The 18,337-nt window shown below is 48.3% G+C and overlaps 2 protein-coding genes across 5 annotated transcripts in view; one reads left to right on the top strand and one right to left on the bottom strand.

Moving 5' to 3' along the window:
• The window catches only part of LOC130121645 (inactive carboxypeptidase-like protein X2), a 152,977-nt gene that overhangs the window by 112,937 nt on the left and 21,703 nt on the right, over positions 1-18,337 (bottom strand). The window lies entirely within an intron of this gene.
• LOC130122073 (EKC/KEOPS complex subunit Lage3) lies at positions 11,412-18,012 on the top strand. Of its 4 annotated transcripts, none has more exons than XM_056291102.1 (4): positions 11,412-11,491; positions 16,208-16,336; positions 17,232-17,347; positions 17,607-18,012. In XM_056291102.1, exons 1-3 carry the CDS (start codon positions 11,439-11,441, stop codon positions 17,338-17,340), a joined length of 291 nt encoding a protein of 96 aa, XP_056147077.1. In that variant the 5' UTR covers positions 11,412-11,438; the 3' UTR covers positions 17,341-17,347; positions 17,607-18,012. The 4 variants fall into 4 exon arrangements, with proteins under 4 accessions (XP_056147077.1, XP_056147076.1, XP_056147078.1 ...); XM_056291101.1 differs by having other exon boundaries at positions 17,604-18,012; XM_056291103.1 differs by having other exon boundaries at positions 17,232-17,367.

Here is an 18,337-nt window from a genome sequence, read left to right as displayed (position 1 = left end):
TATGAGAGGTATGAGTTCATTTTTGTCTGCCCCTGTAATTTATTTTATCCATTCCTAATGTGTTTTATGTCTAATGTGGGTCCCAATTCTTGCGTAGGCTACAGTAGGAGCTGATCTGAAGTTTCCTGAAACCTGTCCTGTTTTGTTTATATGCGACAGGTATGTTTTATTTCTTTTTGTATAAAGTTGTGTTGCTAGCTGCGCGCTCTTTCCCGCTCTGGACATGTAGAAAGAGGCTGCAGTACGAGCTGATCTGAAGTTTCCTGAAACCTGTCCTGTTTTGTTTATGTGCGACAGCGACAGAATACAGATCCCATGCATGAGAGAAGTTGTCCTGTCTTTCCTACACAACGCAACGGAAAAAGTGTACCGGTCACATAAGCGTTGGGTAAGAGTTAGGTAAGAGTTGGGTAAGAGTTGGATAAGCATTGGGTAAGTGTTGGGGAAGAGTTGAATCAGGGTTGGGGAAGAATTGGGTAAGGGTTGGGTAAGCATTGGATAAGTGTTGGGGAAGAGTTGGGTAAGGTTGGGTAAGCGTTTGGTAAGAGTTGGGTAAGGGTTGGGTAAAAGTTGGGTCTGAGTAGGGTAAGGGTTGGGTAAGGGTTGGGTAAGAGTTGGGTAAGAGTTGGGTAAGCGTTTGGTAAGAGTTGGGTAAAAGTTGGGTCTGAGTAGGGTAAGGGTTGGGTAAGGGTTGGGTAAAAGTTGGGTCTGAGTAGGGTAAGGGTTGGGTAAGGGTTGGGTAAGAGTTGGGTAAGAGTTGAGTAAGGGTTGCTGCAGCATTGCACTGCTGGGTAAGGTTGGGCTCCAAAGATGATAAAGTTACTGTTAAAGCCATGAGCATGTGTAAACTAATCCAGCTTCAGCCGAATATCAGGCACCGTCCACCATCCACAGCAGGTCTCAAGGCGTTCAGGTCTGGAAGATCAGTGTCATGGGTAGCTACTCCGAGTAAACTAGGAAGTTTTAAGTTAAGCTTTTTGTCTCAGATGTAATGATCTGTGAGAGCTTTTGGCTGATTGGGTATGTATTCATTCAGCAGTGGGCTTAATAATATAGGGGCCTATTGGTTTATGACCCCTCTTCTACTTGGAGTGGCAAGATGTGGCACGAGTTGTGCATATCTACCACAGATGTGTCTTCAGTCTGAGACATCTACTACGGAATTCAGACTTTTTAAAAATTCTTTATTGGCTTTATCATTCTCTGTCAGAATTATCCCCCCCCTTTTTCTTCCAGTTGTACTTGGCCAATTACCCCACTCGTCTGAGCCACCCCGGTCGCTGCTCCACCCCCTCTGCCGATCCGGGGAGGGCTGCAGACCACCAAATGTCTCCTCCCATACATGTGGAGTCACCAGCCGCTTCTCTTCACCTGACAGTGAGGAGTTTCGCCAGGGGGACGTAGTGCGTGGGAGGATCACGCTATTCCCCCCAGTCCCCCCCCCCCCAACAGGCGCCCTGACCAGAGGAGGCACTAGTGCAGCGGTCAGGACACATACCCACATCCGTCTTCCCACCCTCAGACACAGCCAATTGTGTCTGTAGGGTCGTCCGACCAAGCCGGGGGTAACACAGGGATTCAAACTAGTGAGCCCTGTGTTGGTAGGCAACAGAATAGACCACCATGCCGCTCGGACGCCCCCTCTGTCAGGATTGTAATCCTTCTCCTTTGGAGTTGTGTGGCCGTTGAATGGGATGCAGACTGAGGTTATTGTCAAGGGTGCGAGCCTCGTGGCCTCCACCCGGACGCTGTCGTCGTTGTTCTGGCTGAGGCTCATCATCACAAATTCTCCAACCCGAGAAGATCAGCTCCCTTGTTGACAACAGCTGACCTGATTTACTGCTTACCAGTCCAACATGAATAGGAGAGGGGTTGACTTCGGGATAACCGGTGATAGATAGTATCATGAGAGTTGTTCTATAATGAGATTTATTCTTCTCTAAATGAAGTGGCCTATTCCCATGTAAAGGAGGCGTCATTAATTAGCTTTTGGTTTGTGTAGGTGGTTGCTGTGTAGGTTATCTTATTCATAGCTTGGCATTAGCGGCCTACGCAAAGCTGGCAGTAAATAATAATAATAATAATAGTTAACTTTATACAGCACCTTTCAAAACCATGTTACAAGGTGCTCTACGATACACGTTAAAATAGTACACACAGTCAAGATAAAAAACAAACAAACATAAAGCACTAAGGCCTGATCTGCTGTACAGACCAAGGTAAAACAGTCAGGATGAAGATCACAACAACATAAATAAAACATAGAACATGGGACAAAGTGTATGATTAAAACAAGTGAAATAAAAGTGATAAAAGAGAAATATAAAATTGGCCAACACCAGATTTACTCTAAAAAGCCTTCCTGTAAAAGTACATTTTGAGAAGTGATTTAAAAGAGGCCCTGGGTTTGTTAACCTAACTTCCTCAGGTAGGGAGTTCCACAGCTGTGGGGATCCAACGGAAAACATCCATAGTGTACATAGCATCCTCAGACTCTCAGTCAGATCCACCCCCCCCCCACACACAACTCCACCCTCTCATCCAAATATATTTCAAAATGGTAGTCCACAAACCAATGGGCGACGTCACGGTGTCTACGATTTTATACAGTCTATGCCTTTAATATGTGTCAGTCCTTTAACATGTGCTGTGATGGGCCACTGCGAGCCTGCACTTATTATGGAAAAACCAGCTTCAGTGCACGCCCGCAGAAACCAGTTGGGTTGCTGCTTCTCGGTTTTTAATATTGTGGCAAGCTGGCGTGCAAGAGGGGGGCAAGAGGCAGAGATCTTGTTGTAACGGCAGCGCCGGTGTCCCACACGACCCTGAGAGTGCTCTATTATTTGCTGCCAGAAAATGACTTTCCCCCTGAGGTCACTATTAAAAACACCAGTCTTAGTCATGGTCCAACAGTCAGTCAGTCAGTAAAAGGGTTGTCTATCCTGTCCGAGTCACACCCCCAAACGATCAACACAACAATAACCAAAACATGAACACCACATCACTAAAACACAATTTTTACATGAACATTAACAGTCCCATCAGCCTTTGCGCTCTTCCAGTGAAGAGCCCTCGACAGTCAGTGCGACCGCTTCCTGACCTGAGGGGTCAGTTGTCCTCAATGACCCCATCACCCAATACATAACCCCTCAAATGTCCAGGGCACCGTCGTTGGTGAACAGGCCACCTCTGGGCTCACAGGATGCACAACTGGGAAAGAGGCACACTGATCGGTGCATGGGGTGCAAACTGTCGACCCCGGCCCCAACAACAGGCGGAGCAAGGGGGGAGAGTCTGTCCTGGTGCAGCATCACCGTGCGTCCCTCGCCATGCATGCGCACCTGGTACACCACCTCAGACAGCTGGCCCACGACCTCACCAGGCCCCTGCCAGTGGTTGCGAAGCTTGGGGGAAATCCCTTTCTTGCGAACGGGCAATACACCTTGTTTCCTTGCACAAAGGCCTGCCCAAGGCACCTCTTCTGCCGCACTACAGAGCTGGCCTGGGCCTGACAGGTGTGGTCGTGGACCACCTACAGGTAATCCCTCAGTCTCCGGGGGTAGTCCATTTCTTCCCACCCGGAATTCTCAGGCTCAGGCAGGGCTCTGAACACCAAGTCTACCAGTGTCTTGAGCTCCCACCCAAAGATGAGGGCAGCAGGCATGCACTGGCTGGACTCCTGGACAGCAGTCTGGTCAGACCACAGGACCAGGGGCAGGTGGCGGTCCCAGTCCTGCTGGTGTTGGCTGGTGAGGTTGGCAAGCTGGGTTGCCAGGGTGTGGTTGAACTGCTCCACCAGCCCGTCACTTTGAGGATGGAGCGGTGTTGTGTCTGTGATTGTTCTCATTCATCCAGGTCATGGTTATCCAAAGGAGTTGAATCAAGTGCAACTGGACTTCGTATATATCAGTGAGGACGTTTCGCCCGTCATCCAAGAGGCTTCCTCAGTTCGTGCCTTTCTGACTAGACGAAGCTAGTCTGACTGGCTGGTGATGAGACTCGGAATTTATCCTCTTGGAGTCGTTGTCAGAGCTATAGATGTCCTTGGCTCTTTGTGTCCCGATGTTTACCAACGCCCGTCGCTAACAAAGCCATAGTGGCTCTTTTGTGTATCATATCATATCTATGGCTTTGTTAGCCATAGATATGTGTTGTCCTCGTCTTTGTCACTGCCAGCCGCTGGGAGACCTCACAGAAGACCTTGGACTCAAAGTTATGCCCCTGGTCACTGTGAAGCTCAGTGGGAATGCAGAAGTAGGCGAATATCTCCTCCGCCATCCTCTCCACTGTCATGGTGGCGTTCTGATCTGGCACCACATACGCCTCTGGCCACTTTGTGAAGTAGTCCATAGCCACGAGGACATAGCAGTTGCTGGAGTCGGTGACGGGGAAAGGCCCAAGGATATCCACCCCTACTCTCTCCATTGGGGCCTTCACCAAGTACTGTTGCAGTGGGGTGTGGGAGCACTGTGTCGGCCCCTTCTGGGTGGTGTGAAGGAGTCGCAGCAGTGTACGTGCAGCTCCATGTCTTGTTGACAGCCACGCCAGTAGAACCACCCCTGGAGGCGGTGGAGGGTCTTGGTGTTCCCGTAGTGCCCCGCCCCCACCGAACCATGGACCGTCTGGAGAACCTGGGGGCAGAGCACCAACAGATTCAAGATTCAAGAACTTTACTGTCATTGTGCCAAGCACAACAAAATTGCAGTTGTGTCAACCACAAAATGGTGCATACATAAAAGAGATAAGAAATATAAAATCTCACCAATACAGAGTCTAAACAATATAAGTGCAAATTATAAGCAGTATAAGGTATAAAATACAATATAGTTAACATCATCCGCAAAACGCAGTAAAGGTGCGGTGGACAGATATGGAGTGGCTTTAAGAGGCGTGAGTAAATATTGCAGGTGCCCAGTGGTGGCAGCACATGAGTGTCATCGGACTGAGGAGATGTGTGAGTTCATCGGTGCCACAGCCTCTGGGAAGAAGCTGTTTCTCAGCCTGTTGGTGCGTGTGCATATTGCTCTGAAGCGCCTACCTGACGGGAGCGGCTGCCACAGGTGGTGTCCAGGGTGTGTGAGACGGGTCGTTCGTGACGTTCTCAGCCCTCCTCACACAGCTCGTGCTGTGATGACGCTGTTGTGAAGGCAGCTCACTGCCGCCAATGTCCTGCGCTGTTTCCACCAAAATGGTTGCTGAACAAACGCTTTCCCACTGACGTCACTATTAAAACATCAGTCAGTCAGTCAGTCAGTCAGTCAGTCAGTAAAATGGTACCCAGTCCGAGTCGAAACCCCAAACAAACAACACAACAATAACCAAAACATGAACACATCACTAAAATACAATTTTAACATAACAACCCCATCAGCCTTTGCACTCCCCCTTCTCAGAACCGCCGACAGTCAGAGTGGGTCACATGCTGTATCTAACAGCCTATTCTTACTATCCACTTAGAACTAGATTCAAACTTATTGAGGAACTACTTGTCTTAACTTACTGTCTGTTACTGATTTATTCACTACTCGTTCCATAGTAACTAGTGAGGACTTTTTGTATGGTATTGTAACGTACAATGCCGTACAAAAAGTACGTAGACGCTAACGTGTCGGACCCTTTAGTCCTTGGCTAACGGGTCGGACTCTGTAGTCCTTGGCTAACGGATCGGACCCTTTAGTCCTTGGCTAACGGGTCGGACCCTGTAGTCGAGCGGTTGGCGGAGATACGGGTTCACGTCTCGGCTGCGGCAGTTTCTGTAGTTGCCCCCGAATTCGCTAACGCAACCACAGGAACTGCCGCGGCCGGGAAGCGAACCCTGTTTCAGTAGGCTATCTTATAAAGAATGACACACACACGAGTTGCTCAGTGCAGCCAAGTATATTCAAAGTGATGTAACATGTTCCTGAGCGCGGGTCATGTGTATCTAAGGTAAACTAGTGGATAGCCGATGGCATCGATCTATCTAGACCCGTAACATCCTTCTTTTCCAAGTATAAACACATACACATGAAGTTAGTGCAAAATAAAATTACTTTCATATACGAACAACCAATAACAGTGCAACAGCAGTAAATCTCTTCATATCCCATACCAGTGTAATAACCACAGTAGCGTATGATAACATTTCTCCTCTTTTCCCCCTCTCTCCCACATAGCAACCATCAACATTATTCAGATTCCATAGTGAGTTTCAGTGGAGGTTTAGACAGCCGTCCAACCCTTGTGTAAGTGTGTCCATCCGAACGCGGAGCGCCAGCAGGAGTAGATGGCGCCTTGGGCATGGACCTGATGGGGCTCGGCTCGAACACAGCCTGAGGGGTCTCAATGACAGTTTCTGTAGCTGGATCCCCGTCCGGTGTGTCTGCCGCAGCGGGTTCAACAGGATCGTGCGCGGCTCGTGCAGCTGGCTCAGCCACTCTGAGATCGATCCTGTTACGACGGTACAGGGAGCCATCAATGTCCACAAGATAAGACCTCGGCGCAACCCTGCGGAGACAAGTTCCGACTCTCCAGCGGCCAGTGTTATCACCTGGCAGGGGCTTCATCCGTACGACTTCCCCAATTTCAAGTGCCGGCAATTCACGGGCAGATCTGTCATAGAAGGATTTGGCGAGTTGCTTCCTGTGGCGCAGCTTTTCAGTGACGCCCACGACAACAGCTGGTTCCAGGAGCTTGCTTGCCGCCGGGATGGACGTCTTCAACCGGCGGGACATGAGGCGTTGTGCTGGGCTGCTGCCCATGTTTTCCGTAGGTGTATTCCTCCAGTGAAGCACGGCTTTCCAGGGGTCTTCACCATCATGCGCGGCCTTACGCAGAAGATTTTTTACAATCTTCACGGCCGACTCGGCCTTGCCATTCGCTTTCGGGTGTCTGGGAGAGGAGGTCACGTGCTCAAATTCCCACTCAGAAGCGAACCGTGTGAACTGAGCTGTGAACTGAGGGCCGTTGTCTGTAATAACCTTCTCTGGCTGACCATGTCGGGCGAACTGTGCCTTACATCGCTTGATGACTGTCTCTGCAGACATGTCGGGTAGAAGCTCAATCTCCCAAAAATCGGAATAGTGGTCGACTATTAGGAGATAGTCTTTCTGTCTGAAGCTGAATAGGTCCATGCTCAAGACCTGCCATGGCCTGGTTGGTACTTCGCGAGAGAGCATGGTCTCCTTTTGCTGATTGTGGGCGTACACATTGCAGGTCGAGCAGCTGCTTACAAAGTCCTTTATCTCTGACTGCATGTTGGGCCAGTACAATGTCTCTTGAGCGTGTCGGTAGCATGCATCACCCCCTATGTGACTTGAATGTATGCGCGTCAACATTTCTGGGCGGAGTGACTTTGGGATGATGACTTTTTGCCCCCGGAACAGAACTCCGTTCTGCACACTGATTTCATCCCTGAAGGGCCAGTACTCCCTAGCGATGAGGGGCGCTTCCTCCTTTACATCTGGCCAGCCCACGAGAACAGTGTTCTTCAGTGCCTGTAAGCATTCATCTCTGTCGGTGTGTCGTCTGATCTGTTCCAGCCGCTGGTTAGTCACATTCAGGTACTCTGCCTGGTTCACGTGCTGTATGTCTTCCTGCTCTTGTTGCAGAGAGCAGATAGCGTGTCACTGATATGCAGTCCCTCTGCCGGAGCATCCAGCCGTAGCTCTGCTGAGCGTGTCGCTTATGAACATCTCTGGGCCTGGTTTGTAGATTACCCTCAGGTCGTAGTTCTGCAGAGTCATGAGCATGCTCTGGAGTCTCTTGGGCGCATTGAGAAGTGGCTTGCTGAAAATAGAGATCAGAGGCTTATGGTCCGTCTCTGCTGTGATTGGGTCGCGGCCATATAGGTAATGGTGAAACCTCTGGCAGGCGAAGACGATACTGAGACACTCCTTCTCAATTTGTGCATAGTTTTTTTCGGTGGGGGTAAGAGCCCTCGAGGCAAATGCGATGGGCTGACCTTCCTGCATGAGACAACAACCGAGACCGCTCTGGCTGGCGTCGCTCTGGATTGCGATTGGCTTAGTTACATCATAGTAGCGCAGGACGGGCATGGCTGTCGCCAGCGCCTTAAGCTCATGAACCGCCGCCTCGTGCTTAGGCAGCCAGTGCCAGGGTGTGTCCTTGTCCAACAGGCGTCGCAACGGCTCGCAGACAGTAGATAGATGAGGCATGAACTTGGCTAAATAGTTAGCGAAGCCAATGAGACGCTGCACGCCCTTGGCATCTGTTGTGTTCGGCATGTCAATAATGGCTCTCACCTTCTCTGGATCGGGCTTCAGTCCAGCAGATGAGAGAATGTGGCCATGAAACTGCACCTCAGCCACCTTGAACTGCAACTTCTTCAGGCCGAGGCGAAGCTTGACCTCGCGGCAGCGTTCCATCAACGCCGCAAGCTTGACGTCGTGGTCGTCCCCAGCCTCCTTTTCTGTGTCCCCGCAGCCGACGACCAGGATATCGTCTGCAATGGGCTCAACGCCCTTCAGACCGGCGAGGAGCTCGTGCTGCTTGCGCTGATATACCTCGGGCGCCACCGATACTCCAAATGGTAGCTTGAGCCACCGCTTCCTCCCCCAGGGGGTCCAGAACGTGGTCATGAGGCTACTCTCATAGTCCAGTTTGCATTGCAGGAATGCATCCCGAGCGTCCACTAACGTGAAGACTCTGGCCTTGGGCAATTTATACAAAATGTCCTCCAAGGTAGGCATGATGTAGTGAGAGCGCTTTAGGGCTTTGTTCAATGGTTTAGGGTCAATGCATATTCTCAGCTTCTCCGGTTTTTTAAAAATCACCTTGTTGCTGATCCAATCTGTAGGATCTGTGACAGGCGCAAGGTGGCCGTCAGCCTCGTACTTGTCCAGCTGGGCTTTGACTGCTGCTTTCATTGCGATTGGGACATTGCGAGGGGCACTCTGTACTGCAGCAACACTAGGATCAAGGTCAAAATGGACCTCCCCAGGCACGGATTCCACAGGGGAGTTGAACACGTCACTGCATCTGTTGATAAGCTGTTCTTTAGTTAGGGCTCCTGGTTGTGTGTGTTCCATTTTGAGCACAACCTCTGGAATTGTGAAATGCATGAGCCCTAAGCGTTCACAGGTGGAGCCTGACAGAAGAGGATGTTGGCTGGTCCTCACTATTTTGAATGAGAGCTTGTGTGTTTGGCCTCTCACAGTACAGTCAGTCTCAAAGGTGCCCATAGAGCTCAGTGTTTCCCCCGAATACAGCTTCAGTCTGGTGTCACTCGGGCGGAGAGGTGTGTTTGGGGCCAGCCTTTTCTTGTCTTGAAAGCCCATTACATTGCAGGTGGCTCCAGAGTCCAGCTGACATTGTTGTGGCTTGTCGTGGAGTTTCAGAGTCACAAACCACTTCTTTCCTTTGGTGTGCACTGCGCCGATTGACTCAAACATGTACAGATCATCTGCATCATTACTATGCTCTGGGGGTTCTTCTGTGTATTCCACACAGTTTACCTTGCCCTCAGCATGCCCCTTTTTGCTCTTTAAGCACACTTTAGAAAAGTGATTAAGTGTCCCACATGACCTACATTGTTTCCCGAAGGCCGGGCAATGCTCTCTGCCCCTTGAATGCGAGCTGCCACAATATTTGCAATTGCCTGCATCTCCTGCTGTTCTGGGTGGATTGCTCTGTTTCCATTGGTTTTGTCTGGGTTGCCTAGCAACGGCATGCACTGCCTCCGGCTGCGGTGTTGTTGCAAACTCCATTGCTCTCATACGGATGTCAGTTTGCTCTGCTGCGCGACACATGTCAATAGCTGTGACCATGTTCAAATCCTTCTCTCTCAACAGCCTGCGCCTAACGGCCTCGCTTGCAACTCCCAGGACTATCTTATCACGGATCATTTCATCTTTCAACTGTCCATACTCACAGGTTGCTGCCCTCTCTCTCAGTCTCGTCACAAAGGTATCAAACGATTCTCCTTCCTCCTGCTTGCAACTCCCGAAAATGTACCTCTCGTATATTGTGTTTTTTGCTGGCTTGAAGTATTTCCCCAACTCTCTCAGTATGGCGTCAGGATCCCCTTGATCATCTTCTGAGAGGTTCAGATTGTGGCGGTAAATATGCCTGCATTCACTTCCCATCACACTTCTTAGAGTAGCCGCTTGTATTTTCTTGTCTTTGCCAAGTATGCCCGTGACGAGGACGTAGTCTTCATATTTGGCACGAAAAATGTCCCAATTGACACTCCAATCGCCTGTGAAGCTCATCGGGGACGGTGGTGGAATATTCACGTTAGCTGCCATTGTATGTGATGCTATCGGCGCCGGTAATGCTAGCGTTAGCTCCTCTGTGACAACGTCTTCAGCAGAAGTACTTTGCTCTGAATCGGAATCCTCCGACATGTGACCTACTCAGGCCTACAAACTTAAACATGCGAGCTAGTAAAATAAGAAATAAGTTCTCCGACTTCTGGCACCATGTTTCAGTAGGCTATCTTATAAAGAATGACACACACACGAGTTGCTCAGTGCAGCCAAGTATATTCAAAGTGATGTAACATGTTCCTGAGCGCGGGTCATGTGTATCTAAGGTAAACTAGTGGATAGCCGATGGCATCGATCTATCTAGACCCGTAACAAACCCGTATCGCCCGCACCGCAGGAGGCATCGCTAACCGCTAGACTAAAGGGTCAGACCCGCCAGCCAACGGCCAGCGCGTCTACTTATCCATGCACGTTACACTACCCCCCTCCTTCGGGAAGCGCGTCCCCGCGCTTCAGCATATCAGCTCTTTCACGCTTCAGGGCGCCTACGCTTCCGATGGCTCCATCCCACTTCTGACACCAATGTAGTGAATTCGGGGGGACAACGCAACCACAGGAACTGCCGCGGCCGGGACGCGAACCCGTATCGCCCGCACCGCAGGAGACATCGCTAACCGCTAGACTAAAGGGTCAGACCCGCCATCCAGCGGCCAGCGTGTCGTCTTATCCATGCACGTTACAATATTATAAAGTATCACGGAAAAACGTATCCTCGCCGACATTACGTTTGGCCAAAGTCAAGCCAAGTTTATTTGTATAACTCAGTATCACAAATTTGCCTCAGTGGGCTTAAAAAGAAAGAAAGAAAAGAAGCGTAATTGCTAATGCAGAAGAGTTGTGTATGAGATACTGTTTGTAGGAGATACTGTCGACAGAGCGCGTTCCTCCTTTTGAACATCATTTCCCACAAAGCATTGCGGCACCAGTCCTCAGCGCTCCCAAATCAAATGCAATGGTTAAATCTTTTGTACCAAGATTCGTGAAAAAAAAACGTGTGAAATTCGTGTACGAGTACACAATTCAATAGATCAATTCCCTTCACTATTTAATTAAATAGTGTGATACATCTTGATATGGCACAGCCGCGGGTGCGGAATATAAACAACGAGTTCCGCGGTGTCGAATGTGTCGCGCTCAAACCGAAACTTGATCTACGGAAGTACGGTCGTGATGGCGGCGCGCGGCAGGGAAGACCACAACAACGAGCCCGGCAGGTTGGAGTTGTATCCTTTTGCATGGCGGACGGTTAAATCACACCGCCTTTGTTGATACCAGCTGGTGTTTATTCTTCTACCTTTCATAACGGCCAGTTTCAAGAAGCGACTAGTCGTCAGTCAGCGAACGAATGTTAAGTTTCAAGCGCTGTTAACACCATTCATTTGGTTGTGGGGACTCGCCATTCATTAGGGTAACCTGTCTAAACTTTATTCATTACGGTAGCCTGTCTAGACTTTAGTAATTAGGGTAGCCTGTCTGCACTTTATTCATTAGGGTATCCTGTCTACACTTTATTCATTACGGTAGCCTGTCTAGACTTTAGTAATTAGGGTAGCCTGTCTAGACTTTATTAATTAGGGTAGCCTGTCTGCACTTTATTCATTAGGGTATCCTGTCTACACTTTATTCATTAGGGTATCTTGTCTGCACTTTATTAATTAGGGTAGCCTGTCTGCACTTTATTCATTAGGGTATCTTGTCTGCACTTTATTAATTAGGGTAGCCTGTCTGCACTTTATTCATTAGGGTAGCCTGTCTAAACAGTCAATATGCATGGAGGGATTTCCCTCTGGATGACACCACTATGGTATGGTGTGGTATGGTATGGTATGACAGCACAGTGGTATGGTATGACTGCACTATGGTATGGTATGACTGCAGTATGGTATGGTATGGTATGACTGCACTATGGCATGGTATGTATGGTACGGTATGGTATGACTGCACTATGGTATGGTATGGTATGACTGCACTATGGTATGGTATGGTATGGTATAACTGCACTACGGTATGGCATGGTATGACAGCACTGTGATATGGTATGGTATGGTATGGTATGGTATGACTGCACTATGGTATGGTATTGTGTGGTATTGTATGGTGTGGTATAACTGCACTATGATATGGTATGGTGTGGTATGACTGCACTATGGTATGGTATGATATGGTATGACTGCACTATGGTATGGTATTGTGTGGTATTGTATGGTATGGTATGACTGCACTATGGTATGGTGTGGTGTGGTTTGGTGTGGTATAACTGCACTATGATATGGTATGGTGTGGTATGACTGCAGTATGGTATGGTATGGTATAACTGCACTATGGTATGGTATCGTATGATAGCACTGTGATATGGTATGGTATGGTATGACTGCACTATGGTATGGTATGGTATGTTGTTGTATGGTATGTATGGTATGTTATTGTGTGGTGTGGTATGGTATGGTCTGACTGCACTATGGTATGGTATGGTATGGTATGACTGCATGGGACAAGTATGAGGGGGTCGAGTGTTTAACGTGTCAACACACTTTCACAGCATCCCGGTGTGTCACCTGATTTCCTGCAGTTCACTGTGATCAGACCAGAGCAGCGGCAGCATTTTCAGCCACCTTATTTCACCACAAGGTTTTGATTTGGGTGAAGCCATTTGGGTGATATTCATGTTCATGCTCGTGTGGAAGTTGGGCAAAAGCAGAGACCAACAACTTCTCTCTTTGACCACCAACTCGCGTGTGTTGTTCATTTCCTTAGATACACAACCCCGCCCAACCACATGGCGCTGCGTCACCATGGCTACACCCTGAGCCATTAAAGTGAGCGCGTCAACTTCATACAAACAGCAAGCCATGGTGACGTATGTCCATAAATCCACTACACCAGGAATATGTAATCTACCTCCTGGCAACATACAACAATTCTTCTCATACAGAGAGAGAGGGGGTGGTGGGGTGGTGGGTGGTGGGGTATGATTGAAGTCAAGTCAAGTCAGTTTTATTTGTATAGCCCAATATCACAAAATACAAATTTGCCTCAGTGGGCTTTACAGCAACGCAACATCCTGTCCTTAGACCCTTGCATCGGATAAGGAACAACTCCCTAAAAACCTTTAACAGTGAGAAACCTCAGGGGGAAACCTCAGGGGGAAACCTCAGGGAGAAAACTCAGGGGAAAACTCAGGGAGAAACCTCAGGGGGAAAACTCAGGGGGAAACCTCAGGGAGAAACCTCAGGGGGAAACCTCAGGGGAAAACTCAGGGAGAAACCTCAGGGGGAAACCTCAGGGAGAAAACTCAGGGGAAAACTCAGGGAGAAACCTCAGGGGGAAACCTCAGGGAGAAAACTCAGGGAGAAAACTCAGAGAGAGCAACCGAGGACGGTCTCTCTCTCAAGACGCACAAGGTGGCATTATGTTGTGTTAAGAGGAAAACTGAATTTTAAGAAACACAGTGGTCGTACCACTCGCAAAAGTATGTGTATTTCAGATTGTGGGGTAAGTTAATGGTACAAACCCCAATTCCAATGAAGTTGGGATGTTGTGTAAAACGTGAATAAAAACAGAATACAATGATTTGCAAACCCTTTTCGACCTATATTCAATTGAATACACTACAAAGACAAGATATTTAATGTTCAAACTGATAAACTTTATTGTTTCTTGCAAATATTCACTCATTTTGAATTTGATGCCTGCAACACGTTCCAAAGAAGCTGGGACAGGGGCAACAAAAGACTGGGAAAGTTGAGGAATGCTCAGAAAACACCTGTCTGGAACATTCCACAGGTGAACAGGTTAATTGGAAACAGGTGAGTGTCATGATTGGCTATAAAAGAACATCCCCGAAAGGCTCAGTCGTTCACAAGCAAGGATGGGGTGAGGTTCCCCACTTTGTGAACAACTGTGTGAGCAAATAGTCCAACAGTTTAAGAACAACGTTTCTCAAAGTACAACTGCAAGGAATTTAGGGATTTCATCATCTCCAGTCCATAATATCATCACAAGATTCAGAGAATCCCGAGAAATCTCTGCACGTAAGCGACAAGGCCGAAAAACAACATTGAGTGCCCATGACCTTCGACCCCTCAGGCTGCACTGCATTAAAAACCGACCTCATTGTGTAAAGGATGTTACCACGTGGGCTCAGGAACACTTGGGAAAACCATCGTCAGTTAACACAGTTGGTCGCTACATCTACAAGTGCAAGTTAAAACTCTACCATGCAAAGCCAAAGCCAGATATCAACACCACCCAGAAACACCACCTGCTTCTCTGGACCCGAGCTCATCTGAGATGGACTGACGCCAAGTGGACAAGTGTGCTGTGGTCTGACGAGTCCACATTTCACATTGTTTTTGGAAATCATGGACGTCGTGTCCTCCGGGCTAAAGAGGAAAAGGACCATCCAGATTGTTATCAGCGCAAAGTCCAAAAGCTAGCATCTGTGGTGGTATGGGGGGGGGTGTTAGTGCCCCATGGCATCATGGGTAACTTGCACATCTGTGAAGGCTCCATTAATGCTGAAAGGTACACACAGGTTTTGGAGCAACATATGCTGCCATCCAAGCGACGTCTTTTTCAGGGACGTCCCTGCTTATTTCAGCAAGACAATGCCAAGCCACATTCTGCAGGTGTTCCACCAGCGGGGCTTCGTAGTAAAAGAGTGCAGGTACTGGACTGGCCTGCCTGCAGTCCAGACCTGTCCCCCATTGAACATGTGTGGCGCATTATGAAGCGCACAATACGACAACGGAGACCCCGGACTGTTGAGCAACTGAAGTCGTACATCAAGCAAGAATGGGAAAGAATTCCACCTACAAAGCTTCAACAAGTAGTGTCCTCAGTTCCCCAACGCTTATTGAGTGTTGTTAAAAGGAAAGGTGGTGCAACACAGTGGTGAACATGCCCCTGTCCCAGCTTCTGTGGATCGTGTTGCAGGCATCACATTCACAATGAGGGAATATTTGCAAAACAACAATAAAGTTTATCAGTTTGAACATTAAATATCTTGTCTTTGTAGTGGATTCAACTGAATATAGGTGGAAAAGGATTTGCAAATCATTGTATTCTGTTTATATTCACGTTTTACACAACGTCACAACTTCACTGGAATTGGGGTTTGTAGAATGGTAAAGGGGTAGGTGGGGTAAGGGCTACTCAGAGAAGTTGATGATAATGAGCAGTATCTCCAGAAACCTCTGACGTGTTCTTAGGTAAATGATTAACATCCATCCAAAGGAGTTGAATCAAGTGCAACTGAACTTGGTATATATCCGTGAAGACGTTTCGCCTCTCATCCAAGAGGCTTCCTCAGTTCGTGCCTTTCTGAGTAGACGAAGCTAGTCTGACTGGCTGGTGATGAGACTCAGAATTTATCCTCTAGGAGTCGTTGTCAGAGCTATTGATGTCCATGGCTGTTTGTCTTCCGATGCCACGCATATCTATGGCTCTGTTAGCGACGGGCGTTGGTAAAGATCGGATCACAAAGAGCCACGCATATCAATAGCTCTGACAACGACTCCTAGAGGATAAATTCTGAGTCTCATCAGCAGCCAGTCAGACTAGCTTGGTCTAGTCAGAAAGGCACGAACTGAGGAAGCCTCTTGGATGAGAGGCGAAACGTCTTCACGGATATATACCAAGTCCAGTTGCACTTGATTCAACTCCTTTGGATAACCATGACCTGGATGAATGAGAACATTCACAGACATGATTAACGTCTAAACTCAGCAGAGTCATTTCTCACTCCTTCACACATGTCACTAAGACCTTTTTTATTACTTATGAAGCCAAACATAAGGACATAAATAACATCCCAACTTGTGTCTGTTGTGACTGTAGCCTACGTTATTCCTATCATCATAGTTGCACTGTGTTAGCACTGAGTCTACTCAGTCCATGACAGGTGACATACAGAGATGGCTTCCTTGACCGTTGAGCAGTGCTCTGGATGTCCCTTTCCCGTCCTCTCGTGAAGCGTCTGTAGCTCTCCAGTCTCTCTCGCCGGACAGAGAGCCGCGCAGAGGCGGTATAAGCAAACATCTTGAACTGACCGGCAGCACGCTCTCCGTGTGAGTCAGGCTGTTTCTGTTCATCCCCTTCATCCGCCCCTTCATCATCCCCTTCATCAGCCCTTACGTTATCCCCTTCATCATCCCCTTCATCAGGCCCTTCATCGGGCCCTTCATCAGCCCCTTCATCAGCCCTTACGTTATCCCCTTCATCATCCCCTTCATCAGGCCCTTCATCATCCCCTTCATCAGCCCTTACGTTATCCCCTTCATCAGGCCCTTCATCCGCCCCTTCATCGGGCCCTTCATCAGCCCCTTCATCAGCCCTTACATTATCCCCTTCATCATCCCCTTCATCAGGCCCTTCATCATCCCCTTCATCCACCCCTTCATCAGGCCCTTCATCACCCCCTTCATCAGCCCTTACATTATCCTCTTCATCAGCCCCTTCATCAGCCCTTACATTATCCCCTTCATCATCCCCTTCATCAGGCCCTTCATCCGCCCCTTCATCATCCCCTTCATCAGCCCTTACATTGTCCTCTTCATCATCCCCTTCATCAGGCCCTTCATCATCCCCTTCATCAGCCCCTTCATCATCCCTTACCTTATCCCCTTCATCAGCCCCTTCCCCTTCATCAGCCCTGACATCATCCCCTTCATCAGCCCTTTCCCCTTCATCATCCCTTACATCATCCCCTTCATCAGCCCCTTCATCAGGCCCTTCATCAGCCCTTACATTATCCCCTTCATCAGTCCCTTCCCCTTCATCGGCCCTTACATCATCCCCTTCAACAGCCCTTATGTCATCCCCTTCATCAGCCCCTTCATCAGCCCTTTCATCATCCCCTTCATCATCCCCTCCATCAACCCCTTTCATCCTCTTCATCAGCCCTTACATAACACTCACACTGTCATCAGGTCTTACTCCCTCATCCTCTCTTCTTTATTGTAGCAGATGGAGTGCAGATGAGGCTCGAGTTCTACGTGTGTCTGTACGGTCATTTCTGGATCATCTATCACTGGTTGTCGAAACCATGGAGATGTTTGGACCCCTCCTCTGATGATGATGTAGGATCCTGTTTCACTGTGTATGAAATCATTTGTTTTCAGCATCTTCTAAACCTCTTTCACTGTACTTTTTTAAATTAAGATAGTAAAAATATTTGTATCTGACAAAGAAATAAATAGCTTAAGTGTCAGTGTTGTACAGTTATTGTTGATGAATAAATCCTGTTTGTTGCTTTATTAGATTCATTCCACTGAATTTCTAAAATTGGTCAAAGCGTAGTATTCATTCATCCATTATCCAAACCGCTTATCTCAGCAGTCATTGAGCAGCAGGCGGGGAGACACCCTGGACAGGTGGCTGGGCCATTACAGTGCCGACACACAAACACACACTTTGGGACAATTTAGTACGGCCGATCCACCTGACCTGCATATCTGGACTGGGTGGAAACCGGAGCACCCGGAGGAAACCCGCACAGACACGAGGAGAACAATCAAACTCCACACAGAGGACGACCCCCAAGGTTGCACTACCCCGGGGCTAGAACCCAGGACCTTCTTGCTGTGAGGCGACCGCGCTAACCACTGCTTAGTAATTATACCAAAGCGTAATAATTTTATTACCATTCAGTTATAAACTGAGCAGTGTAACAATTCATTTATTTAACAAGATGGTGGAAATTAACATATTCACAACGACACTGAAAATAATTAATAAAACAATGGAACAGTACAAGGTTGAAGGTCATCTTTATTCTCCCACTAGGGGAACTTTGCTATGCAACCAGGGTTACCTTAATGACGTCATACAGAAGGACAACATAAGTAATACCTCACACAACTAGTGCTGGGACATGGAAGTTTACATCAAGTACAAATATGCAAGAGTACAAATGTGTCTGTAGTGAGAGGGATGCAGCCACAGTGCCATTAAGCATATCAAGAGCAGCTGGGATGAGAGAGACATGAGGTCTTTTATTCTTCCCAACAGGAGTCCTGAAACGACGGCCTGAGGCCAGCAGCCCCAGCCCAGTATGGACTGGATGGTCC

This window comes from Lampris incognitus, chromosome 12 (genome assembly GCF_029633865.1).
Source record: "Lampris incognitus isolate fLamInc1 chromosome 12, fLamInc1.hap2, whole genome shotgun sequence".
Classification (NCBI taxonomy): Eukaryota; Metazoa; Chordata; class Actinopteri; order Lampriformes; family Lampridae; genus Lampris; species Lampris incognitus.
This window is presented reverse-complemented; position numbering and strand designations above follow the sequence as displayed.